Genomic DNA, 27,701 nt, shown 5'->3' with positions numbered 1-27,701 from the left:
TCATACTCATCAATCCCTATCTCAAGAAACAAACAAAAAAAAATCTCAAGCATATTTTACACCTCAAGAAACTAGAAAAAGAACAAAGCTGAAAGTTAATAGAAGGAAGGAAACAAAGATTAGAACAGAATGAAATAGAGACTACAATGACAATAGAAAGTATCAATGAACCTAAGAGCTGGTTCTTTGAAAAGAAAATTGACAAACCTTTAGCTAAAGACTCACCAAGGAGATGACACAAATAAAATCAGAAATGAAAGAGAAGTTTCAACTGAAACTACAGATAAACAAAGGATCATAAGAGACTACAATGAACAATTATACACCAACAAATTGGACAACCTAGAAGAAATTAATATGTCCCTAACAATATACAACCTCCTAAGGTTGAATCATGAAGAAATAGAAAATCTAAACAAACTTATTACCAGTAAGGGATTGAATTAATAATCAAAAATCTCCCTACAAACAAAAATCCAGGACCAGATGGCTTCACTGGTAATTCTACCAAACATAAATGAATACCAATCCTTCTCAAACTCTTCTGAAAAATAGAAGAGGAGGGAATACTTCCAAACTCATTTTATGAGGCCAGCATTACCTTGATACCAAAACCAGACAGAGGCTCTACAAGAAAAGGAAATTACAGGCAATATCCCTGATGAACAAGGATGCCAAAATCCTCAACAAAATACTGACAAGCTGAATTCAACAATACATTAACAAAGATCATATACTATGATCAAGTAGGATTTATTCCAGGGATGCAAGCATGGGTCAACATATACACACCGATCAATATGACACACCACATTAATAAAATGAAGGATAAAAATCAGATGATCAACTCAATAGATGCAGAAAAAGCATTTGACAAAATTCAACATCCATTTATGATTAAAAACACTCCCAACAAAGTAGGTATAGAAGAAACATACCTCTACATAATAAAGATCATATATGACAAACCTACAGCTAAATCATACTCAATGGTGAAAAGCTGAAACCTTTTTTTCCTAATATCAGAAGCAAGACAAAGATACCTACTCTCAGCACTTTTATTCAACATAGTATTAGGTGTCCTAGACTGAGCAACTGGGCAAGAAAAAAAATAAAAGGCATTCCAACTGGAAAGGAAGAAGTAAAACTGTCACTATTTGCAGATGACATATTATATATGGAAACCATTAAAAACTCCATCAAAAACTGTTAGAACTAATACAAGAATTCAGTAAAGTTGCACGATACAAAATTAATATACAAAAGTCTGTTGCATGTCCATACACCAGCAATGAACTATCAGGAAGAGAAATGAAGAAAACAATCCCACGTACAGTTAAATGAAAAAGAATATGTGGGAATAAATTTAACTAAGGAGCTGAAAGACCTGTATACTGAAAACTATATGACACTGATGGAAGAACTGAAGAAAACACAAAAAAAATGGAAAGATACTCTGTGTTCATGGTGTCCATACTATCTAAAGCAATCTAAGATTCAGTGCAATCCTTACAAAATTCCACTGGCATTTTTCACAGAAATACAGCAAACAATCCTAAATATGGGGAAACCACTGAAGACCCCAAATAGCCAAAGAAGTTTTAAGAAAGAACAAAGATGGAGGCATCATACTTCCTGGTTTCAAACTATATTCCAAAGCTACAGTAATCAAAACAATATTTTATTAGTATAAAAACAGACACCTACATCAACGGAACAGAATAGAGAGCCCAGAAACAAACCCATGCATTTATGGCCACTTAATTTATGACAAAGGAGTCAAGAATGTTCAATGGGAAAAAAAAAAAAAAAAAAAGAATGTTCAATGGGAAAGGACAGTTTCTTCAATAAATGGTAGTGAGAAAACTGAAGAGCCCCATGTAACAATGAAAATCAGACACTGTCTTACACCATACACAAATATCAACTCAAAATGGATTAAAGACTTGAATGTAAGACCTGAAACCATAGAACTCCTGGAAGATAACATAGGCAGAAGCTTCCTGACATTAGTTTGGCAATGATTTTTTTTCTGATAGCAAAAGCAAAAATAAACAAGTGGGACTATATCAAACTAAAAAGTTTCTCCACAACAAAGAAAATCATCAACAAAATGAAAAGGCAAACTACTGAATGGGAGAAGATATTTGGAAATCATATTTGATAAGGGGTTAATATTCAAAATATATAAAGAATTTATACAAGTCAACAGCAAAACAGAAAGAAAAAAAAACACCAATGAAAAAGGCAGAGGATCTAAATAGACATTTTTCCAGAGGAGATACAGATAGTCAACAGGTATATGGAAAGGTGATCATCAGGGAAATGCAAATCAAAACCACAATGAGATGTCACCTCACACTTGTTAGAATGGGTATATATCAAAAAGACAAATAACAAATATTGGAAAGGATGTGGAGAAAAGAGAACCCTTGTGCACTGTTGGCAGGCATGTAAATTAATACAGCCACTATAGAAAACAGTATGGAGAGTCCTCAAAAAATTAAAAATGGAACTACCATATTATCCAGCAGTTCCACTTCTGGGTATTTATCTGAAGAAAACAAAAACATATTGAAAAAAATATCTGCACCCCATGTTCACTACATTATTTACAATAGCCAAGATATGGAAACAACCAAAGTGTCCACTGATGCGATGAATGGATAACGTGGGTATACTTACATATATATTTATAAATACACACACACACACACACACACACACACACACACACAAACACACTGGAGTATTATTCAACCATAGAAATAAGAAATGAGGGATGCCTGGGTGGCTCAGTCAGTTGAGCGTCCAACTCTTGGTTTTGTCTCAGGTCATGATTTCACGGTTTGTGGGTTTGAGCCCTGTGTCAGAATCTGTGCTGACAGTGAGAGTCCTGCTTGGGATTCTCTCTCTCCATGTCTCTTTGCCCTTCCCCTGCTCATGCACTCTCTTTCTTTCTCTTTCTGTCTTAAACTTAAAAAAAAAAAAATAAATGAAATCCTGCCATTTGGGAAAACATGAATGAATGGACCTTGAGGGCATTGTGCTAAGTGAAATATGTCACAGAAAAAGATCAATACTATAACTATATATGTATATCTTACATATGTAATATATGTGTCAATACTATGATCTCACTTATATGTGGAATCTAAAAAAACGAAACCCAAAACCCCAAAAAGTTCCTGAGCTTATGGATATAGAGAACAGATTGATGGTTGCTTGAGCCTGGGGGTTATGGGTGGGCAAAATGGGTGGACAGGGTCAAAAGATACAAATTCCCAGGTGCAGAATAAAAAAGTAATAGGGAGGTAACGTACAGCACAGTGACTACAATTAACACTGCACTGCACATTTGAAAGGAGCCAAGAGAGTGGATCTTGAGAGTTCTCCTCACAGGAAAGAAAAATTTCATAACTGTGTATGATGTAGGTATTGATTGGATTGTGATTGTTTTGCAATATACACAAATACTCACTACATCGTACACCTACAACTAATATAATGCTACATACATTACACCTCAATTAAGAAAGGTAAGCACAGAATGAGATGACTGGTAGCCCATGTCCTGTTTTGGCAACTGCAGTTCTTCTAGAAGTGATGCTGTCATCTGATAAAAAGCCTTGATGATCCATCAACAATCCTACAGATAACTCGGGTATCATGATATGTCCGGCTCAAGGCTTTGATCAAACCAGAGCAGACGTGACCTAATGGTCTCACAGACACACGCCTGCTTGTGCTGACTCTGCACTCACCTCTGCCTTCATGCAGGATTTTGCTGAAAGGCTTCAGCTGTTTCTCATAGAGGATGGCGGTCTGGGTGTATTGGTGCCGGAGGGCAGTCCATGTTTTTTCTAATCTTGTGATCTGGAAGAAAGAAAGGTGTGATCATTTTGGAAAAGGCTCTCTTTAAAATAAAGTCAAAGCAGTTGAGAGCATCATATAGAGAAAGGCTAACCCCCATCCCACCCTGTTCTGTATTGCTCTGATGGCCCATCCAGAGGCAGCTCAGTTTCTTCTGTGTGTGCACGAATCTTTACACACACACATATACACAACTTTTTTATATAAAATGCATCGCATACATTACACATTTTTTTCCATAGAAGTAGTACAAAACAAGCACAGACAGCCTTATTTTGTTAAACTTCTTCATGAAGTTCCACTTTATGGATAAAGTTTAGTCTCCCAGAGAGTTTTAGAAATTTTTTTCCATTATGAAAGTACCTTGTGAAGATTTTGCAAATGTGTCTATGTGTGAAAATATCTGGGGGATAAATTTCCAGAAGTGTAATTACTGGGTCAAAGAATACATGCATGGTAAATGTTGATGGGAATTGCCAACTGTCCAGAGGTTATATTGATGAAAGCATGGACGAACAGAACATACAGCATTTTAATTTACTCATAATGTTTGAGACACAGAGAACACTGCCCAACCATATGATGCCACTACTCCTTTATCGTTTGTTTTAGAACAGTCAAGGCCAACACCTGCCACTGACTCTGACTGCTCTGAGACAAACCACCCCCACTCATACCATAAAACCAGCAAGCCTAAGCATCTGAGGTTTTTTACGTGAAATAAGAAAGAGGAACGGCACTAATACTTGGGGGACAAGGGCCAGCTCTGTGTTGGGTATTTGAGGAATTTCAATTAATCCTCACAATGCCCCGCGAGGCAGTATTTTGGCCTCGTTTTACAGATCAGAAACCAGAAGAGAATAGTTAACTTGCTCCAGGTTTTATAGCTGGTAAGAGATTCATTCCCTTGGCCTCTAAGAGCTGCATTTTCCCAGAGGACGGTGCAAAGCTACCAGCACCCGCAGATCTGCTGGGACAGAAAAGACACTACTTGTCTTCCTCTGGCCACCCCCTTCTCAATGTGCCTTCTCTTCCCTCCTGTGAAGTATCTGCCTTTCTGAAAGCAGCCCTGGTCTCTTGTCTGGGCCCATCTGCTGGATGCTCTTTCTTGATACTAGAAGCTACAAAGAGAAGGCACATTGAGCCTGTAGTATAGGGACAGGTTTGGATGATGATACACAGGAGGGATGTGATTCTCCTCTTGGCTTTCCCTGGGTCTGCAACTTCCCTCCCCCAGCAGTGCCCTAGCTCATTGCAGGGTCCGGAATATCCTGGAGGACCAATGCCAGCAGGAAGAGTCTGATGCTGCTGGAGGCTAGGGAGCCACCTGCAAAGGCATATTAGGTGCTCGGGGAGAAGTCCCTAATTGCTGAGTGTGATGTTATGGAGGGCAAGCACATGATCCCTCAAACATCCTCTTTGCTGCTCTCAGAGAAAGCTCTGAGCTGGAGGGTGACAGACACTCAGCTTACTCTGTCTGTTGCCTCAGCCTTCCAAAATTACAGGCAGTTTTGGCTAAGAAGAAATAAATATGATACAAATTAGAAACAACGTGAGTGAAAAATTATAACCCCTATTATAGGAGTCAGTATATCATGAAAATACATCTAGATTTGCTTATTCTAAATATGGAGCCTATGAAATTCCAGTATGTCTAAAGAGTTTTCAAACTGTTAGAATATTGTAATAGGAACTGACTCCCCCCCAAATTTCCTTGTGACGGCATTAAGTTGTTCAGCTTGTTTTTAGGGTGACCTTGCTTTAATTCATGGCTAGACCTTGCTCAAATGTGCTCTGACTTGCAGGACATGTGACTATAGCTGTCTCCCCTAGTGGCAGTGGTGGATTTTCAGCTGTGGTTATGAAACAGCCAAGCTAAATGACCCACCCCGTGGTTTTGGTGTTACTGGTCACAGACTGGGTTTATATAGGACTAGAGGAGCCTGAGGGCGAGATTTTAAACGCCTAGGGCTTGTTCGGCAGGACAGAAACGGGAAAGCGGGAATCTGGGCAATCAAGATAACAGAACAACTTTCCTCTGTCAGGTCTGTTCGATTTTAAATACAGACTTTCAGGTTCAACACATCCTAAAAACAGCCCATCAAAGCATATAAACTGCAAATGCACACTTTCAGAAACTCTAATTAGGAGGTTATCTGGCAGATGAGCTAGAAATCTGAATTTTTTAACGGAAGTCTCTTTTAGCTGACCTAAGGAACATACTTTGAGACAAGCCACTCTGGGGATTCTCAGATAGAAGCTCCCCAAATGCCTGATGACCCAGATGAGAGCAGTCTCTATTATACAACACACATTAGCCAGACAGATCATCCTCATTGGTTCTTAAGGAACACCGATGGCTCCTGAGGATGACTCTTCTCACTGCATGCCAGAGAGAAAGTGTGGGCAGTCAACAATCATCCACTGTTTTTAAAAACAGAACCGAAACACTTAGGACACTGCTTTGGGTTGTCCCCTAGTCCAAGCTGCTTTCAGTATGATTCAGTTTACCTTCTGAGATGGACGAAAATAGTCTGTGATTTGCTAAGCATGGGCTTGCAGACCACGTTGCAGAACAATGAGTGCACACAGGCCTGCAGGGCACACAACGCAAGTGGAACCTCACCTGTGGCATTTCCAGGGCTTTCATGATGGCCGAGAAAGAATAGAGGTCCCCCATGGAGTCTTTCAGTTCCACCGCCACCTGGATGATTCTATTGAGGGTGGCTGCTCGGTCCTCCAAAGAGCCCGTGCAGCCCAGAATGTCCACTGCGATGCCGATGGCCATCGTGTTGTGTCTGGGAGGGAGGAGATCAGTGGTCAGGCCCAGGGGCGACAGGACGAGGAGGAAAGGAATGCAACCCAGCAAGAAAAGGGACTAGCTTTGTTGCCTTTTGCTGCCTTCGCTCTGTGCTGGCAGCTCAGATAATTTGGTTGTTGATTTCAACAGCGAGACCACTCCCACAGGCTGCCTGCGGCAGGGCCTGGGCTAGGCCTCAGAGGGTGCACTATCAAGAGTCAGGGCAGGACAGGGCCATGTGCAGCTCTGGATCTGGGGGCATGAAGAGGACCCTGCTGGGGTGAAGCTGCTAAAAAGTACACATGGCTCCCGGTACCTTCTGCCATGAGAGGTCCAGGGAGACATCCGGTCCCTCAACACACTGGGGACTCCCATTCTCAGGGGAGCTCTGGCCACCTCCACTGTGCCCCTGAACTGGGGAATGGAAGGAACAGGAAACGAGAGAATATGCTTGACCCAAGAAGACGATATGGGTCTTGGAACATAAAAAGGGATGAGGAAGTAAGAATGGAGAGTCTGTGTGTCTGGTCAAGAGGCCAGAAAGTGAATGGCGATGTGGACAAAGACTGAATAGCCGACCAGCAGGAATTTCCCTGTAAAGTCAGACCCTAATAAAACAGAAATCTTGTATCTGCCAACAATCCTCCCTTTTCTCATCCTGTACTACCAGGGTCAAGCTTACAGACCCAGAACAGGAAGCACAGTGATGACAACGGGACTAATATGAATGGGGTCACAGAGAAGTCTCTGCCGATGGCAGCAGCACAGACCGCAGTCCTTTCCTTCTCTCCCTACATCAGCTGACTGCTTTGGGCCAGAAAGGCCTCCAATAACTTTCTTCCAGGCTGTGGTACAAGTGCTGGAGGTGAAGCCCCATCCATAGTTTTGGTTACTAAAATGCAACATGCCTTTGAAACTCTGGGGCCACCTTGTTCTGAAAGTTCACAGCTAAGGATGTCACTCCACAGCCACGCTTCTCTCTGGCCACATGTGTTGGTCTCTCTCTCACTGCTCTAGGCCAAGGGTGGCATGATTCATCAAGTGGCTAGCATTACTACTTTCTCTAATGGTTATGAAATATGCAATGAGCTCTCCTATCTCTGAGTGTGTTTGTGTGTGTGTGTGTGTGTGTGTGTGTGTGTGTGTGTGTGTGGCGCTTGCTTGCAGTGTGACCATAGGCTGCTCCCTGACTGTCCACTCCTCAATCTCTTCACTGTAAAAATGTGAGCAAGTCTTGTTGTGAGAAACAGACGGCGTGGGGGTGTAAAAATCATTAAAGTGCCATGGGGCACCTGGGTGGCTCAGTTGGTTAAGCATCCAACTCGATCTTGGCTCAGATCATGATCTCACGGTTCATGGGTTCAAGCCCCATATCAGGCTCTGTGCTGTTAGTGCAGGGCCTGCTTGGGATTCTCTCTCTCCCTCTCTCTGCCCCTTCCCTGCTCTCTCAAACATTTAAACAGTAGTTGGTAACACAATTGTCTCTGTGTGCCCATCTTTCTCTGTATCTTGGTCCATTTTGTCTGTCTTTACCTCTCTACCTTTTTCTTTCTCTCTTCTTCCTGATGTCTTAATGGATCCTAACAAAATTTTTATTTTTTTATTTTTATATATTTTTAATTTTTATATTTTTATTGAATTTATTCAAGTTTTTTTTTTAAATGGTTTTTACTTATTTTTGAGAAAGAGAGAGAGACATAGCGCAAGTGGGAGGGGCAGAGAGAGAGACACACACACACAGAATCCAAAGCAGGCTCCAGGCTCTGAGCTGTCAGCATGGAGCCCGCTACGGGGCTTACATTCATGTACCATGAGATCATGACCTGAGTCGATGTCGGACGCTCAACTGACCGAGCCACCCAGGCAGCCCCGTCAAGAGTTTTCTCATTTGTAAAGTGTTAAGGTTGAGCTGAGGATTTCAGATGTTTCTTTCAACTAACAGTAACTAATTTTCCATGTTGCCTTCAACTGATTCTTTCATTCACTGTTTTTTCCTATGTTTTAAATGGCCCTTAATAAAAGGTTCTCTACATCTTTAAAACCCGGCATCATATTAATTAATTCTATCCATTCATTCAACCAACATGTGCCTAAAACCTCCTGCATATACCGCTGTAGGAAGAACAATTCAGCATGGCAGATCTGAGGCAAGAAGAGGCACTAAATGTTATACCAAGGACATCTCCACTCAGTAGGCCTGGAATGGGTGAGGTGGTAAATTAAAAATCAAGGGTGGTTTGTATTTGATTCTAAAACACAAGATGATGATGTCATTTAACCTTCTGAAATGGCTATAACCTTGGCCTTTATTTAGTAAACACACTGTAAGGAAGAAAACCGCTCCCCAGACTCTAGCAGGCAGATCCCCCAGGTCAGCCCTGGGCAGGAAGTAAGCCAGGCAGAGAGGCTCCAGGCAAGGAGCAATCAGGAGAAAGGGGAAACAGATGGAGACAGGAGTGGAATTCAGAAAAGAGCCTGGAGAAGCCCCCAGCCTGCTGACCTCAGCCTGGGCCCACAGCGCACGTCCAGCATACCTAACAACACCGATAAAGTAAGGTCTGGAACCCTGGGATATTTCAGCTGAGATGCATCACATGGCAAACAGCTGTCTCCGTTGAAACGGTGACCACTGGCCCAGCAACAACAGAGGACAAGCTAGTGGAACTGAGAAGCAGGCCCCTGGGACACTAGGGAGGGGAGAAGATGCCTGGAGAGAGAGGCTAGAATCTAAGAAAGCCTGTAAGGAGAAGTAGGAAAATTCAGAAGTCAGGCCTGCCATTCTCCAAAGGCATTAAACAACAAGGATGCCTGAACAAAGCCAAGGACCATTTCCTAACCTGCTGCCTCCCAGAAGCCTTTTGTTCAGCATTCTGGATGTCTCCTATCCATGGCTGTGAAGCCAAAGCAACAGTGGCAGGGGGGTCCTTTTATCAGCTCTCTAGCCAGGTAACCTTGAGAGCAGCTGTATGGATTCCCGAGGCTACCTGAAATGCAAGGTTCACTTTTCAGGAGCTGACATCCTAGGAATGCGATGTCCACCAGCCACATAGGGCTATTTACACTTTAAAAAGTAAATAGTAAAATACGATACTGTGTCTCCCAGTCACTACATTTCAGGCTCTCAATAGCCCCATGTGGTTAGTGGCTACTGTAATGAGATAAAAACATTTCAGCTGCCACAGAAAGATGTCACGGGGATGGTGGCCCTCGGGCCTTGCAGCCTCTGAAGCATCACTGGCCGCCCTCTTCTCATGGAAAGCTGGGGTCTCAGTTGTCCATCACAACCCATGTGTGTGTCATGACAACTAGGAAACTGGCTGGACAAACAGGATGCTTAAGATAACAAGACAGTCTTGCCGAAATCAGTGGTCTTTGCTTGTGTGTCAACAAGTCCAACTTCTGTGGTGATACAGGAATCTGGTCTGGCACTTCCTCTCTCTTTAAAGTTTCCTAATCCTTGCTTAATTTAATCAAATGACTTTCCATGCTCTTTAAGCAATTGTTTTACACTTGTGTTTAAGGTTTAAGTGCTTCTCTTTATAACATGCCTTGCTACCTTCTGTCTTTTTAATTTCTAAACATCCAGTGTTCACACGGGTGGGCTTTAAAGGACAGCCAGGGCCCGGGTATTTGGGGAACTTGTGAGAGAGGGGAGTGATGCTTCCGAGGTTGGGGGCCCCCCGAGCGCCACCATCCCCTGTCCATCCCTCAAAGAAGACACTGTTCAGACTCTGTGCTTCCCAGCCTTTCCCACAAACTCCCACTTGGTCCTAAAGTGATCTTAAACTCAGAAGAGACAGAGGAGCCTCAGCTCAGTGAGGTGGCTAGATGTGGAGTCAGTCTGCCTGCCACCGCCCGGGGCTGGTGGCTGGGTGACTTCCGCTGGCAAGGGCCAATCATCTGTTCTGTCCTCCACTCCCTCCTGGGGAAAGGACAGGAACGCATTCTTTGTTCCCCCGACTTCCTCTGCGCTTTCTCTTTGTGCTTCTCCAGGAATTCCCTGGCTCAGGCTTCCGGGAGAAGGGAGAGGCGCCGGGGCGGGTCAGTGGTGTGCCCCTCTCTGCTCTGATGGGCCGGAAACGCAAGGATGGCACTGCTCACCTTTCAATTATGTCCAGGCGCAGCTGGTGGCCATACGGCAAGGTAATGAGTTCCAGCCCTGAGCTCACACCCATGTTCTTCCTCATCTCTTCGGAGACTTCAAGTATCCTAGCGACCTGTCAAGAACACAAGTTGAAACGCACCACGGACACAAAGGCAGCGCGTGAAAAGAAACACACTGAACTGGGACAGGATGGATGCACTTGTTACATTTCTTTTTGAGCAGCAGCATCCCCAAATACAGTTTCCGGATGCGAGTTGGAGGATTCTCATACACGACCGGAGTCTAAAACCTGGAGGAAAGCACCTAAATTGGTCTGCAGAATCCGCACATTTTGGTGTTTCTGCCCGGCCGGAGAATGGTGTAGTTCTGCCAGCTTTTGTCTAACACAGGCTGGATCCCGCGGCCAACAGCAGCGCCGCCTGCGCACAGAGCGATGAGCCCCCGCGGTGACAAGGCTGACTGTGGCCAAGCACCCCGCTCTGCTGCTGCGGGCTCCACCGTTCATGTTCTCACTTAACAGCAGGGCTGGCTGCTATTACCCTTAATTACGCCTCTCCTGGGCTCAGTAAATGCACCATACGTCTGGAAACTATTAGAGGCATGTACAGCGATTTGAAACCTGAGGTCTGAAGCACACCCACTTCTCCCCGAGAGGCCTTCTTTGTGTGTCCCAGACAGCTCTCCCCATCTTAGTTCCAGCGTGCAATCACGGTTTACTGGCACCAGGTATTAGTCGGCCATTTATAGTTACTACATGCTGCCTCGAAATGTTACAACCGAGTCACTGCATGTCTAACACCAGGCTAATGACGCTTCCCTAATAGTGTGACTACCAGATACAGTGGGTCTAACCAACCCTGGACACACAGCGGCCACGTGGCAGCCACGGAACGATTCTTCTCCTCCATCTGCTGCAGTTGTCCTGGACCCTAACAATCCGAGGCAACCGAACAGGCCAGATATCTTCATAATGGTCCACAAAAAATATCTGAAGTTTGGCTGATATTATTAACCCCGACCCTTCACTTCTGTGGTTGAGCAAAGCAACCACTGTCAGCCCTGAGGAAATGAACCTGTGGGAATTAGCTATCCAGTGGCAGACTGGGAAACAGGATGCAGAATTCCTACTATGCTCTCTGGGCCTCAGTTTCCCCTTCCCTAACACAGCTGCTAAGTTCACCTTTCTAAAGGACTTTACAAAGGATCAAATGACTTTAAAACCTCAAAAAGCTATTTGAAAATACAAGCTGTGAGTCACTGGCATGTAGAGGAGGGAATTTTGGCTTGATCTCTGGAAAGGGATTTACACCTTGACGATGGCAAGGCAGCCCAGATGCATACCGCAGCCACTTAAGGTCACGTACACTTTGCTTGCTTGTTTAGACAGCTGCCCCATCAGAGGCTCCAAACCCAGCTTCTGGGTGGTGGGCATCCTCTAACTCACGCACACACTATGTAATGAGATTGAAAGGTTTATCATTGATTCAGTTTTGTTCTGGAAGCACTAGTAACCAGAGTGATCCCTGCTCTGAGAGAGAAGCCTCCAAGTCTGTTTTCTTTCAGTGTAAACACGCAATCCCCTGGTCCCTTTCCTGGGGGTTTGCCAGGATATGCCAAGGCCCGCTTGCCCCAAGGCTGACCTATGGGACAAGGGGATCCTGAGCTCACATGGCAGGGCTGGGATTAGGTCCCCTGGGGAAATGCCCAGAGCCGTGCAGCTCATGGATACAGAGGAGGGATGGACACTGCTAGAACATTTACTATGCAATGGACCCGGCAAGCAACATTGGTGCTCCACCGTGGTGCATTCCCACCTCCCTCTGCTCTTCTGACCTTAGCTGTCCTATCTGCAGGGCCTCCAAATTCTGCCTGCTCCTCATCCTGTCTTTGGGAGCTGCTGCAGTGACCCAGGGGGAATTCTGGCCCTTCCCAGCTGTCAAGGGACTTTCTAAACTCTAATGAGATCTCCTGGCTCTGCCCACTATTTCTGCTGCCCTCAGCACAGGACTCTGATCTGGACTATGCACTTAAGGGCCTGTCTCCCTCACTGAGCTGCAAAGTGCTTTAAAGGAGGCAATAACCTGGCACTGGCTCAGAAGTAGAGACTTAAAAACATCCAAGTAAAGACCTGCTAGTCCCTCCCCTCCCCTCCCCCACCCATCACCACCTTCACTGCCCACACAGTGAATCCTCTGTAAACTGAACCCTTGACGCCCAAATCTCCATACATGTATGTCGTTTCCCACCCAGAAGATGCTTTTCACATTCCTCAGCTGGCAAATTCCTATTCAGCCTTGAAAACTCATCTCAGACATCCCCTCCCCCGTTCCCCTAACTTTCCCCCGTGTTCAAGACCCTGCCTCAGAGGCCCCACAGCTCCCGTACCTTCCCCTGCAGAGCATTTCCCACCTGGGCTGTGATCTGAATTCCTGCATCACTGTCCTTCCCCACATCCCCCACCGTGGCTGGCCTGGCCCACAGTACATGCTCCATCAAGGCTGAATACCTAACGCTAATAGCCGCATTCTGGGCGAGGCATGGTGTGTGGAGGCTTTACATAAGTTATTTCACTTAGTCCTCACAACCACCTGGGTATTCTCTTTCTCTTATAGTGGAGAAAGTAGAGAACCCGAATTAGACTCAGGCAGTTCATCCCCAGAGGCCAACTGTAACACACTTCTAGATATTGCAACAAGTGGGTGAAGACAGGCTGCACTCTGGGTACAGGCCAGGGCGGTGCCCATTCGCAGTGTGAGAGGGGCTCAGTGGACACCCAACCCACAGCCCCAGGAAGAGGCTGGACAGGCAGCCTTGAGACACTTAGGACCATCCATTGTCATGATGGTCTTTCTGGGGATCAGCCTGGGGTAGGAACCAGCACGCGGGCCCCAAATGCTGCCCAGTGCCTGTTCTCAGCTTCCGAGTGGCCATTACATTTGGAGTGGGTAACAACAGCTCTCATTCTATTTCCCTCAGAGATGCTGACTGTGCCTGCTTTGTTGGCAAAGCCCTGAAAGTCAGTGGTTCCAGGAGGAGAATAAGGAAATGGCAGTGGACTCAGGAGGGAGGGAGGAACACTATCAACAGTGCTGTCCTTGGAAAATGAAGGTGGACACAGTGAAGCGGACTCCTGCTCTGGGTCTCCGCCTCACTGCGCCAGGGGGCTCCATCCAGCCCTTGTTCTAAGGGTGCCTGAAGGTAGAGGGGGAGGGGGGTGCCCAACCAGGAGGACAAACTGCAAAGAAAGAAACCGAACCGGAAAAAGGGCAGGCTTCATGTTCCTTCAGCTGAGAACACACTTGAGCTCTAGATTCATGGCTGCCGAGGTGGTAGGAATGTTCTAGACCCTCTTGCCAAAGGGCGGTCAGGCATCTCACCTCCTCCTAGACTTTCCTAGATCCTCCAAGCCCTGTCTGAGGTCACAGGCAAGGATTCATTCCCTCCTGGGAATTAGGCTGATCCATTTCTCCACAAGGAGCTTCCTCAGTGGAGAACTCAGGCAGGTGCGTACCAGACTCCTGGCCTGTTGGAGTACCAGGGCGGGGTCAAGTAACTAGAACAGGAATCTTAAATCCCCTTACTGCCCAAACGGGTTTAGCTCACTTTAAAGTGAGGTAAGGATTTAATATGACCTGTGAGCACTGCCCAAGGACACCCAGCCAACCACATGAACAAACCCTTGTTCTTCAGCACTTTGTCTTTCCTTGATCTTTTCCCCAGGGCCCCTCATGCTCTCGCAACACACACACACACACACACACACACACACACACACACACACACACACAAACACACGGAGAGACCACCTCTCAGGCCTGGCTCAGTCCTACTTTCAGGAAGGGGTTTGTTTAGCCCAGAACAGCTAGTACCTCCTTAAATTCCTGTAGGCTGTTTTGGGAGGCGTCCTACCCGCCTTGTGAGCTCCATCAAGTGGGGACTCCCTAGGGGAGTGCTCAGAGTCCAGATTTCCTGTCATGATTCATGACCCAGGAAATGTATTTAGGAAAACTCAGCTCCTAAACAGGCCCTGAACTTTGAAGCTAATTGCCTTCACTGAGCTACACACAAATAAGGGCTTTAAATCTCACTACAGCCTCACCTGTTGTTCCAATGCATGGATTTGTCTCTATACTGGGGGACAGGCTGAGCCCACCCTGGACTGAGACAACTGTTTTCTAGAAACATCCCTCTGAAGGATAACTTTGCTGTGGGGTCACCTATGAACAAAAGCCACCCATATCTAAAAGATATGCCTCCTATCAAAACTGATTATGTAAACACATATTCAGTTACCTGAAAATACAGTCATGATATATGTTCAATCAAAGACTCAGGGTTTAAAATAGTATATTTAGAAAAAAACTAAAATCCAATCAAATCATATGTTTAGGCCTATGCCATTTCTGTGGAAAACAAACACACATGCCTGAAATTATGTACACATATCTGTTTGCAGAGTAAATGTTAACAGTGGTGATCATCAGGAAACTAGACTTTGTGTGATTTTAGTTTTTTTCTTTTAATCTGTATAACTTTTCTAAATTGAGCAAATATTACTTGTGAAAAAGTCAAGGTAAAATTAAAAATGTTTATTCTACAGCCCACTTTAGTAACAATAGAAGAAATATATACACTGTGTGTGTGTGTATACGTATACGTGTATACATATATAATGTATAATAGAATAAAAATAACCTAGGCTCTGCTACTCCAGAAAGTACATTTTCATCTGTAGTCCACTCTCCTTGAACTTGACTTTCCCAGTTCTGATGGAGCTGAGGCCAGGGGAGAATTCCAAAATCAACACCAGCTGGGAGAACTCTATAGCCAGTGGGGGAGGCATGGCCCGTGGCAGGAGCCTGCCATCCCTCTGCCCAAGGTGATTTTTACAAGCTTCCTGCCTGGGCAAAGGTCATCCCAAGCCTGTGCTTCCCACCCTTTAAATAAATCCCCACCCAGGTTATATCTTCAGACTTTTTCTATGAGCAAGCACTTAAAGGGTAAGGTGGAGTGAGGCCCAACCTGATGTCCCCCTTCCAAATTTTCAGAAGCCAGAACAACACCCACCCTGTCTGGGCACTTACCACGCAGTCCATGCTCAGCATGTGCTGGGCGATGACCTTGGGGTCATTGTTGGTGAACAGTTCTTTTGCCCGCTTCAGCATTGCTGTTTCCAGGGGCTTGTTCTCGGGAGGAAGGAGCTTTGACTCGAAGTCATTGGGTCTGAATGAGGAGGCAGTCTCCAGTCGGGGCGGCACAAACTGTACCTCGTCCTCCTGCCCCTGGTCCTTCTGGGTGGCCGATGCCTCCCAAGGCCCAGCCCCAACATCATCATCAAGGGTCAAGTAGTTGATGCCAGAGTTCCGGGGCCCTGGCGCCCCATTCTGCTTGGCCGTTAGCAGCTCCACGTAGCTGTCCTGGGCACAGAGGGGAGGCCTTGTTCCCCTGTCACAGCCTGCAGCAAAGCCTGGGTTCAGTTCACAGTAGTTGGCCTCAGAGTTGAGCCAGGTAGATGGAGACGGGGGAGCCTTGAGGACAGGTGCCTTGCAGGGCTTGGGGGGTGGTTTGGGGCACAGCTGGCTGTCTGAGCCCCTTAGAGCCTCCCCTGCCCTCGCGTCCGAGGAGACCCTCCGAACCACCGCCGGGCTCAGGGTGGGCTCACTGCCCGTCCTGAAAACGGGTGAGTTTGGGCAGGGGCTTGTGTCCACGCCTGGGGATTGAGGGGGCAACTTACAGCCTGTGAAAGGTAAGAGAGGGTCAGGAAAAGCTCAGCTGTACAGAGAACACAAAACAAAACTAGAGTGACAACTCCCCAGCCCTCAATGCATGCCTTCGGGTTTCAATTTTTTACTTCCCAAAGACAACTCAGTATGACTGTCCCGCTCCCAATCTAGGGCAATCTAAAGCATCTCAAGGGCCAGCGGGCCACACCCTGCTTCTGAGGGGATTCTACGAACAGCTGGGCTGCAGTGTCATTTTATGGTCAGAGAAGGTTAGTACAGTCAGAACAGGACAATACGTGGAGCTGGAGGGCAGTGAGTAATCTAGTCTCGCCCTCAGAAACAGAAGTCTTTAGTCACATAGCATAAGGGCCTGAGTCACTCTCACAGCCAGTGGGATCTAGCCAGCTTCAAGAGAGAGCTGAAGACACCTCAGGAAGGTAGGACAAGATGCTGAGATAACCCACATAGAAGTGGTTCACCAAGGGGCATTAGGAAAATCACCTTGTGGTCCCAAGGAAGGTCAGTTACGAAAATAGTGAACAATAATCCATGGTCTACCAATATAGTTGCTTATGAGGTTTCCCCATATCCCACACCTCCTCGCTCCTCTGGCTGAGAAAGAACGGAGAGGAGAAGGGGTCTGTCTGGATGGCTGCTCCTCCAGGAACCCCAGCACTGACCCAGCCCCAGAGATCCTGTCTCTGCCCAGGGAGGGCACTGAGACAGCAAGCTCATTTGTTATGAAGGCTATCATCGGATGGGCGTGGGTCAGAAAACTTGGGTTCAAATGCTGGCTTAACCACTTGCCAGATGGATAACTCTGGATAAGTTACTTTACCGCTATGCCTCAGTTTCCTCGGCAATTAAAGAGGATAAGCATTCCTGCCTTGAAGGGTTGTTATGAGGCTTAAGAGCTAGCACACACGAAGTGTCCAGCTCGGTGATCCGCATCTGGATATAGTTCTACAAATCCCTTACCCTCCAGCCTAGAGGCACAGAGCCTTGTGTTGTCCCCAAATCAGGTGACTGGATGGAGCAGGGAAACAGCCTGAAGGAGATCAGGCTAACACTGTCACCCTCCTCCCAGAAAATTCCCAAAGACCTACCAATTGGCAGGTAACTTTCCGACTGGTGGGCTTTGAGGGATAAGGCTCTTCTGTCCTGCATGTGATCCAGGCAGGCTGGCTGGCTACCGCTCTTCTCCTTATTTCTGAAGCAAAAGATCAGTGGAACAGAGACGTGTCATTAAATCATAAAACCTTCAGGCAGCGTCATGGAAAGTTTTTAAGAGAAATGACTGCTTAGAAGGCGAATGGTACAGCACATCCTAACAGTAAAGGAATGTCTGTTGGAGGGGAAATGACTGCCGGGGGCGGTTAACACAGGATTGTGCCCTGGGCTCCATCCCCATGTCCTCAGGGCCAATCCGGTTAGTTCCCGGGCTGCTGCCTCGGAGCCCTTCCATCTGGTGGAGTAGAGCAGGGTCAAGATTTCACGATAGTCTCAGGAAAAACTGATGAACTGGAATGTGTACTTTTAACAGAGCTTAAAATTACTTACAGACCCAGGAGGAGTGACTTGTTCAACTAAAATGCATTTTCCACCATCCCTCGTGGCGTCGGGAAGGGAGCTGTGGGGCTGTCTGCATGTCAGCGCAGATCCCCATGTCCCCCAGATAACCCACCGGATCACCCTGGAGTACTGTCACTCTCATCCTGGCTTCCAGGATGAGACCAGGGCCCCGCGGCCGACCTTATGCTGACCTGGGGAAGGGCCGAGCCTGCACACCAAGCTGGCGCTGGGAGGCACCAAGCACAGCCACGCGGGGAAAAGGCGACTGTCACTTTCCACACAATTTGCTAGCACTCCTCTGCTCCCTTGCCTAGTCAGACTGGGAATTTCTCTAGCACCAAAAAAGCAGAATCTCTCCTTTGCTAGGAGAGACTGCACTACACCAGCCAAGTTGTAATGAACTTTCATCGGCCCTCCCACAAGCTTATGTTACAGAAATCGCAATGTTCTTTCCTACCTTTGCAAGCACCAAAGGAAAAAGCAAACAAACCCAAAACCCCCCAAACTCCCAGCAACAGAGAAATTCCAGCAACCCCTCAGAGATAAGGCTGGTCAGAGGGCAAATTCCAAAAGGCAGTGGCTTCAGCCGGACGGTATTTATGCAGTGATCTTCAGAGCAGCCAGACTCCACTGGCCCAGAACGCCCACCTGGGACGCTCCCAACCTGGCTGAGCTCGCACACTGCCAGCCAGCCAACCAGCAGGCCTGACGTCAGGGAAGGTGCGGTGCGGGCGGGCAAGGGAGGGCCCCGTGCAGGGTGCTTCCTTATTGAACCCACCCCACCCCCACCCGTGGACGCTTCTGCTGCAAGAAGTGACAGGGCTTAGGGAGCTCTGCTTTCAATGGGCAATTGGAAAAGTGGCTCTGGGGGCGCCTGAAAAGTGGCTTAGGTAGGCGTCCTATTCTTGATATCCACTCAGGTCTTGATCTCCGCCCAGTGTTGGACTCTGTGCGGAGTGTGGAGCCTGTTTGGGATTCTCTCTCTTCCTCTCTCTCTCTCTCTCCCCCAAATAAGCAAACTTAAAAACAAGGAAGACAGAAAAGTGGCTCTGTTAGACCTGCCTCATTGACTAAGAGACCTTCTCAGTCTTTCTTTCATTTATCTTAAGAAATAAATTTGTATTTTGGGGCACCTGGGTGGCTCAGTTGGTTGGGCCTCTCAGTCTTGATTTTGGCTCAGGTCACAATCCCAGGGTTGTGGGATCCAGCCCCAGGCTCCGAGCTTGAGTGGGGAGCCTGCTTGAGATTCTCTCTCGCGCTCTGCCCCTCTCCCATGCTTGCTGTCTCTCAGGGAAAAAAAAAAAGTAATAATAATAATAATAAATTTAAACTAATTAATTAATTAATACTTTAAATGCAGTCACTGAGGGTAGACCAGGAGGCAGGCCTTCTTCCCCAGCACCACATTGGGCAGGGGTTCCGTGCCTTGCCAAAAACTCCCTGGCTCTGTTCATGACATTAACTCTCTGTTTGTTAGTTGAGCAGCCAACCCTCACAATCACAAAAGAAACGGAGCAAAAGGTGCCCCTTTAATATTTTAAGGGATCTCAAGTCCATTCTTATTACTAAGAAGAATTTCTCTATGTCACTTCTTGCCTCCCTCCCTGCAAACAGAGTCCCACATTCCACTGCCCTCCAGAAAATCATATTTATTATGATTACTAACACCTACGTGGCACTTATTTCTCTTTAATGTTTAATTTTGAGAGAGGGTGAGCAGGGAGGGGCCGGGGGGCGGGGGGACAGAGGATCTGAAGCAGGCTCTGCGCTGGCAGCACGGAGCCAGATGTGGGGCTCACAAACCGTGAGATCGTGACCTGAGCTGACCTGACACTCAACCAACTGAGCCACCCAGGCACCCCCTAGGTAGCACTCTCTATGTATCGGCATCATTCTAAGCACTTTGCAAGTCTGAAATCATTTAACCCTCACAAGCCCCATCATTCCAGGTAGGGAAAGCGAGGCCCGGAGAAGTTACATAGCTTGATCAGTATTTGTGCCCAGGCATTTGTGCCCAGGCAGGCAGGGTCCACAGCCAGACACTGACTAACATCTACCAGAGCTTCCTAGGAGCACACGACCTGGTATGTATTACTCAGTTCTGAAGAAGAAGCCAAGCTTCTGAATTTCTGCAGTCTGCAAATTACAGTTTATGACATTTCCTCCTGTCCAGAAAGAAAACCAATGAGTGGAATAAAACATGTGGGTTTAAGTGTGTAAGTTTAGATGCCAGGCAGCTGGAGAAGGGAAGCTGGGTAACCAAGCGGCTGGGGCTAGACTTCACCCTACTGGGCCTGCCTTTTCCCTGCTCTCCTTCTCTGGAGCAGTCAGACAGCAGGCACGAGCACCCAGCTCCATGAGAAACAGGTCCTCTGTCAGCACGTGCCACTGGCATTGGAGGGCAGGGGGCCCCAGCTGGGCATCCAGTTCTCTGGACTCTTCTCTCCCCCTGTGCCCAGGTTCGGGCCACAGCCCCCAGACTCTCGATGTCTCCAGCTCTCTCAGGTCTTTTCTCATCCACCTTCAGACTGAGCTCTCCCCGCAAACCCCCAAAATGTTGTTGGACACTTGGCACTCAACAAGCCTATGGTCGTATCTCAGATGCGGCAACTGGTTTTTCCTCCGCGGTCCACCCCTTCTCTGGGCCCTCCTGTGGTCTCCAACTTGCCATTCTCCAACACACATACCAGAGTCCCAGGAAGCCGAGGTCCTAGGCTCTCCCTCTACTTCCCCTGCACAGCCTGACCCTCCATGGCTCACTAACTGGTCTTCCTGCTCCAAACTCTCTCCTGCCTCTCTGGCACATCACTGCCCTGTTCTATTCTCGGGACACCCTGTTCACCATGTCGAGTCTTTGAGGCTCCCTCAAACCTCTTAGCCTGGTTCTCAGGCCTCTGTGATTGGGCTGTGGTCACCTCCCTGAGCTGGCCCCTACTAGCCCCTTACGCGGCCCTTTGCTTGAGCCCCACCGATCTGCCTACCCCAAGGAACTCTTGTCCTTTCCTATCGCTACACGCATGCTCCTGCTGAGCCCCCACCTGGACTGCCCTCCCCTTCGCAGCGTCTATCCGAACTTTCCCTAGCCTTCAGACCAGCCAGAATCCTCCTTCCTTTCCAAATCTCTCCTGGCCAACCCTCCCCCTCTTCCTCAGCAACTGCCTCATTTAATTTTGGCTCCAAGTCAGTTGGGAACTAATCACGCACTGCCCCATGACAGCTTTTCCAATTACATTTGGCATTCTTAGTAACATCCTTTATTGTTCTTCCCTTCCCGCGGGAGCTCCTCATCTGGCTGACTAAGCCCAGGTGCGTCCAGAGTGTCCCTCGAGGTCCCAGCACCACCCCCATGAGGCCGTGACCCACCTGAGGAGGTTTCCCCTGGTCGAGCTCTGCTCCCGGGCCTGGAGGCCGCCCATGGTGAGGCTCAGCCTCTTGCCCACTTCGGACCTGCCCTCGGCCAGGCTGCCCTCCCGGGCCCGGCCTGGGGAGGTGCCGTAGCGCTCCTCCAGGCACCGCAGGGGCACCGTCCTGTTGATGGGCTGGAAGATGATGGCTCCACTCTGCTGGGAGATCGGCCGGCGGTTGCCCACGTAGCAGCGCACCAGGCCAGGGATGGAGTCGAAGCTCTCCGTCTCAAACTGGTACTGCACGCGGCTGTAGGCCTCACTGAGCCGCAGGACCGTCCGGTGGATCTTGAAGTGCTGAGCGAGGTTCTTCCACTGACAGGTCAGGACAAAGTTTCCGGGGCTGGACAGAGAGTCACGAACCAGGAAGTCGCCATCTCGCTGCACGAGGTTTTCTGACACCTTTGGGACAAAATGGTGAGGGGTAGAAAAGGCAAGCGCACATTCATTCCTTCTAAGAGCTGCACCGCTCTCCACTTCTTTGGGCCAGCGGCGGACCACGGTATTGTGTCTCTTCTTGCTCAGTTGGCTCGTTATTTTTCCAACGTCAAATTCTTAGAAGACCCATTCATTCACTTAAGAACTACGTGCTGCCCACCTACTGTGTGCCAGGTACTATTGTAGGCACAGGGCTTACAGCAGTGAGTGAAGCAGAGTAGAGTCTCCACTGTCACGGAGCTCCTGTCTCTAGTGGAGAGTTGCTACTTTGGTGAAGATAAACAAGCAGCAGGTATGGTATGTCCGATGTTGTAAAGTTAAGGAAAAAGTCAATCGGGAAGGGAGGGAGATAAGAAGTGCCTGGGAAGGGATGAGGGCCGTTCGTTGCAACAGGGTGGTCAGGAGGGTGTCATGAGAAGATGACATTTAGGCAGACCCGAAGCAAGTAAAGTGACAGAATAAAACAAAGCAGAAAATTCATGTCTAGGGAGTCTGATCCCTCCCCACCCCCAGCAAGGGGAGGAGGGAGTTTGGTCGGCATCTAGGAGCCTGGTGGATGGGGAGGAGAGGTCCACACGTTGGTGGAGGCCAGGCGCTGTGGAATCAGAGACCTGAGTGTGGTTCTGGGCACAGCACTCGCTGGAGAGCCTGTAGCAAAGTCAGGTCAGTGTCTCACCTCACAAAGTTATAGGGAGGATTATACATTTGCATACACAATATATGCAAAGCACTAATACAGTGCCGAGAACACAGTAGGTGCTCAAATGTTATTAGCTATGAGGATGCTGATCTCTACTGTATTGCCAAAGGAAAATCTCTACTGTGTTGAGATGGTCGTTCCTGTGGCCAGACTGCCTGGCTGTGCATTCTGGCTCTACTGAGTGACTTTGAACCAGGTACATAATCTCTTTGTGGCTCAGTTACATCACCTGTGGGACAGGGATAGTATCACCTACACAGTAGCTATGAGATTTAAAGGAGCAGAGTGTCAGCTACAGCTACCTTATTGTCACAGTGTTCAGTTATACAACCTGAAATGATGTATGACTGAAAATTTACACTCACTGTAAGTGGTAAACAAATTTTGTGATCACAAAAAAGAGAAGGACGGTGGTGACGGTCATCAGTTTTATAAACTTTGACATTTTTTCCAGGATATCCCAACATTGGAACAGTTAGACTAGCATGCTACCATGGTTACTTTAAAATTCCATCTTGGCCTTAAAAATTCGTTTTCACACAGAAATTGCACTTCTTGGAATGGGGACTGAGGAAATAATTACAGTGATAAACATAGTCGTTATCTTACAGGGTGTTGGTGAGGGTGCCCACTAAATAGCAGAGCACCATACGATGGACACACATACAGTGTAGAATGGTTTTATAACGATTTTATAACAGCAGAAAACTCCCAGGATATGTCATTAAATGAAGACAGTGGGCTGCAAAAGTATATGCAGTATGATCTCACACTTGCAAAGCCTCGTAGGAGGCTTTATATCAAAATGTTCACAGTGGTTACCTCCAGGTTGGAGAATTATGGGTGAGAGTTTTTAATTTTCTTCATTTTACTCCCTGAATTTTCTACAATCAATTTTAAACTAAAAACAAAAAGTTAGAATAAGGATTATTTCTTTGATAGTGCTGAGGCATCTGCTACATGAAAAAAAATTATCACCATGTGATGCCCTCCACACACCACCCCCCTCTTCCCCCACCGCCCCTTTCCTGTCATGTTGTCCTGGGTAAATGACTGGCCAGATCAGCTTCCAATAAAAACCCAAGAGAAATTCTACACCTTAATTCTGGACTTCTATTTTTTCAATTTCTAAACTGTTTAGCAAAAAACCCACATTATTCATAGCTATCACCCAAATGATAGTCACACAGAGAACATCCTAGGCCAGGACGCTGTGGTCACTGGTATAATTCCTCTACCTGCCATCTCCAGGACAGGGGTCCAGGTAGGGGAGGGCTGGAGGGTAAATAGTTGCTGGCCCTACTAGGGTACTGGTGGCCCTGCTGCTCTGTGCCACTTGCCCTGATGATACTCTGTCTTCACCTGAAATTAAACTACTGTCTTAAAAGAGAAGCAGGTTCAAAGGGTATGAGGCAGCCGGCAGCCGGCCATGAGTTCAATTATCTGAACCACAGGCCGGCCCCTCACCTCTCGGGGTCATCACCCTGCCGCCACTGCCTCCTGCCCGCTCCGGGTCTGTGGACCACAGGAACACCTGCCTTTCCTCCATCCCCTTCCCGGGCAGGTGGAGATGTACTGTGGGTTCCTGACCTCAGTTCTTCCCGGCGATCTCCTGGGAGACAGGCCCAAGTTCGGTTTCTGTGGGCTAGGGTGTTCTATCTGTTTGGCTAAACTGGGGCCGACTCTGACATGGCGTTGGAGGGTAAGTCGGAAGGGTTCTCAGCGTGCTGGTGTTTGAGGACGGCAGGGCGCGCCCTGGCAGGAAGAGAGCGGGTACCTGGCGGGGGATGCGTCCATGGTACCAGGCGTGGCTGCGCAGGTCTTCGCCGCTCAGCAGCAGCTCCTCCTCCAGCTCCTTCTTCAGCCTCTCAGGGGTCCTGTCCATGACGTGCCTCTCCTTGGAGAACTGCAACACAGGGGCAGTGGTGACCTCCCACCCTGCCCAGGTCGGCCAGGCCAGCCGGCTGGAGAGGCCCTCCCGCCCGCACTTGGCCGCTTGGCTAACCAACCCAGGATATGCCAAAAGCCCTGTTCAGGTAGGGGAGCCTGGATAATGATTACAATTAGCTGTGACCTTTCACTTCTCCAGCTGCAAGAATGTAGCGAAATTTTCACCTACACACCGGGACTTTGATGGGAGAGGGGGCCAAGATGTTCCTTTTATCAGTCGGCTCAGGTAGCAAAGACAAGGGGAGCTGGACATTGGGCACCAGAGAGACATGTGCGGGGAAGGAGGCACAAACGAGCTCTGAGAGCTTCCTCGTTGTGCTTGGGAACCATCCTCCCACGGAGCTGGGAAGGACAGCAGTCCTCAACTGGCTCACAGCTCTGAGCCCGCAGGACACTGCTGCCCAAAGCGCAGTCCCCAGGCTGAGAGGGGCGGCCCTGAATTCTTTGCTACTGGCAAACTTCAATTCAGGAACTGAGTCAGCCTTTAGAAACTTTTAGAGCAATCGGACAGAAGAATTTTATGTCTCTCAAATCTAATAACGGAAGTCTGACTTTGGGTTGTTGTGTGTCTTTTTCATTTCATTTTTCTAATATTTCATTTTTATGACAGGCTGGAAATTGAAACCTAAAAAAAACTGGTCCCTCGCCTCGGATAGTTTGAGCATCACTGATCTAGGTCACTGCGCAGTGGCCAGGGCAGGAAGTCTGGGTGGGCAACACTGCCTCCAGGTCTAATTTAGAGTCCACGCCTACTTTCAACACGTGAACTGAACTTGGACACCTGCCCAGTGCCCAGCAAAACCCGGCTCAGGGATCACTGACTGAAGGTCATGGGAGCAGGAAAACCATGTCCCTTATGTTCTCCCAAGTTCCCCAGCTTGGCCTCAAAAGGATCACCCGATTATCTTCATCACGCTGCTCTGCACCTTAGCAAAGGAAGAGGCCCAAATCCTTCTCCACCCAAGAAAAAGGAAACAGACTTGGGATTTTACACCCGGATTCTTATCCTCAAGTCTCTGTGGGCACGTTGGCCTAGGACGGCCCTGGCTGCAGGATGCAGGGCCACTCTCAAAGTGGGGCTCTGGTTTACTAATTGTTTCCTTCTCCCACTCTCCTTCTCACAGCGCAGACACCTGCATCAAAGAGATGCCAACGCTGGCTGACCTAGATGCCCGCAGGCATTAGCAGTGATGTTTGCCATCGATCATTAATTATGTACGGGTACATGTGAAGACAGCTCACTGGAAAGACTTGAGTACAGAATGCAGATTGTCAACCAGGCCACGTTTACTGGTAGTTTATTGTCTGTCTTGCTTCCCAGTAGATTTCAAGTTTCATGAGAGCAGAAACCCATCTGCCTTCTTCCCTACTGCCCTCCAGCAATGACTGAACATATTAGGCACTCCACGTTCACCGAATGAGCAAATACCCCAAGGTGAGGCCTGTCTAGGCCTTTTCCTAGTTATGGAGCTTTTCCTCTTCAAATTATTTGAAGCTCCCTATCAGCTGAGCATGTGGCCACACAACTAAAGGATGTCATTCCTCAACTTCCCTCTCTTAATGTAGGCACGTGGCCACATGACCACATTCTGACCAAGGGAAGGTACAATGCCGCTTAGTGGGACTTCTAAACTGGAAAGGCAGCACCGTCTGGGACCTGAGGAGGGAGCCACGTCCTTCCAATGGGGGAGCAGAAGCCCCAGTGGGGTCAACACAACAGTCCCAGATTGCCCACCCCCAGGTCTTCCTTGTGATCTTCTGTCTCGTTTAAGCCTGTTAGTTTGGTTGCTCCTGTCACTGGTAGCTGAACTAAAATCCTAACCGATACTGTGACCCTAGCCTCTCTTGAGCCCCCCTGACAGTCTTTTTACACCTAGCCTAAATCCTTGTGCTGTGCCTGGGCCCACTTCTTCTTGGCCTGAGCTCTGAAAACGTGGTCACCAGTAGCCATACCCTCTGTGTCACCCTCCGCTGAAACTGCACTCACCCAGATCCAATAAGCTGTTCCCATATTTCTCTTTACATCCTCCTTCCTTCCTGATGTCCAATACCCAGGCCACTTCCCGTTACCCCCTCTCCCCTTAGCATCGTTCATAAACAGCAAGATTTCTTAGCATTTTATAAACAAATCCTTCGCTCCAGATTTTGAGATAATCCTGCTTTACATTTGTTACCAAAAATATAAACTCTGCTATCTTGTTACTTCTACTCTAATTCCTTAGAGGAAAACCACGGTTGTGGTTCTTCCCCCTGCTGTGGACTGTGGAGATGGGGCATGACAGGGCATTACAGGCAAGTACTGAGGGAGGAGAGGAAAGGAGGCCAGTAAGACTGACCCTCCCTGGAGACGGAACACCAGACTTCAAACACTATGCCCTTAAGCTCTTGCATAATTTGTGAAAAGTTAGGAGTTTACACAATTGACTGGATTCATGGTTTCGGGGTGGGGAGAGGGTGGGAGATAAGGAGGGTAGGAGAGGGAGGGATGGAGGGAGACAGATCCAGAGCTAGCAAAAAATCTCAAGGGGTCTTCATCTCAAGCCAGTGACAGCTGTTTCTACTACATTACAAAGAGCCAGGTTGGCTTCTGGGAGCTTCTGCCTCAGCAGATGCTGTGGGCACCATGTCTCAAACGGCTAGCTGAACAAGGCAATTCAAAAGTCACCCCCATATGCCCATCCTCATGATTATTTGCGGGGGGGGGGTGGTGAATGCCTTCTAGAAATTTCACAACTCTTTTTAGTCACACAGATTACTGCAAATTTTATTATTTTTCCTAAGGACCTATATTTTATGAGACTTGCCCTTACCAGCTATGATTGTGCCACTATATAGGAGTACTGTTATACTCATGGTTGGTGAGAGGTGACCATGTAGGAAAATCTGGCAAAATGTATCCATTTGTATATTTGAGAACACCATGACTGATATTTATGCTCCTTGGGGACCAAGAATGGTATTCTTCAGGGCGCCTGGGTGGCTTAGTTGGTTGAGCGTCTGACTCTTGGTTTCAGTTCAGGTCATGATCTCATAGTTTGTGAGATGGAGCCCCGCATCGGGCTGTGCACTGACAGCTCAGAGCCTGCTTGGGATTCTCCCTCCCTCTCTCTCTGCTCCTCCCTGGCTCATGAGCACT

General features: G+C 47.7%; 1 protein-coding gene across 7 annotated transcripts in view; it reads right to left on the bottom strand.

The window, feature by feature from the left end:
* Positions 1–27,701, bottom strand: part of BCAR3 (BCAR3 adaptor protein, NSP family member) — a 136,421-nt gene that overhangs the window by 7,397 nt on the left and 101,323 nt on the right. For 4 of the 7 annotated variants that reach the window (XM_058716516.1, XM_058716515.1, XM_058716520.1 and 1 more), the window contains 7 exons: positions 24,393–24,521; positions 21,437–21,879; positions 17,608–17,711; positions 15,863–16,515; positions 10,775–10,890; positions 6,500–6,671; positions 3,765–3,876 (listed from right to left, as the gene is read on the bottom strand). In XM_058716516.1, the coding sequence (XP_058572499.1) occupies positions 3,765–3,876; positions 6,500–6,671; positions 10,775–10,890; positions 15,863–16,515; positions 17,608–17,711; positions 21,437–21,879; positions 24,393–24,521 (1,729 nt within the window). Of the gene's footprint in view, positions 1–3,764; positions 3,877–6,499; positions 6,672–10,770; positions 10,891–15,862; positions 16,516–17,607; positions 17,712–18,530; positions 18,807–21,436; positions 21,880–24,392; positions 24,522–27,701 lie in introns of those variants that run through there. The other 3 variants (XM_058716519.1, XM_058716522.1, XM_058716521.1) reach the window with 3 other exon arrangements.

The sequence above is a fragment of the Neofelis nebulosa genome, chromosome 2 (assembly GCF_028018385.1).
Source record: "Neofelis nebulosa isolate mNeoNeb1 chromosome 2, mNeoNeb1.pri, whole genome shotgun sequence".
Taxonomy (NCBI): domain Eukaryota; kingdom Metazoa; phylum Chordata; class Mammalia; order Carnivora; family Felidae; genus Neofelis; species Neofelis nebulosa.
Note: the sequence above shows the minus strand (reverse complement) of the source record. Positions and strands in the feature narration are given on the sequence as shown.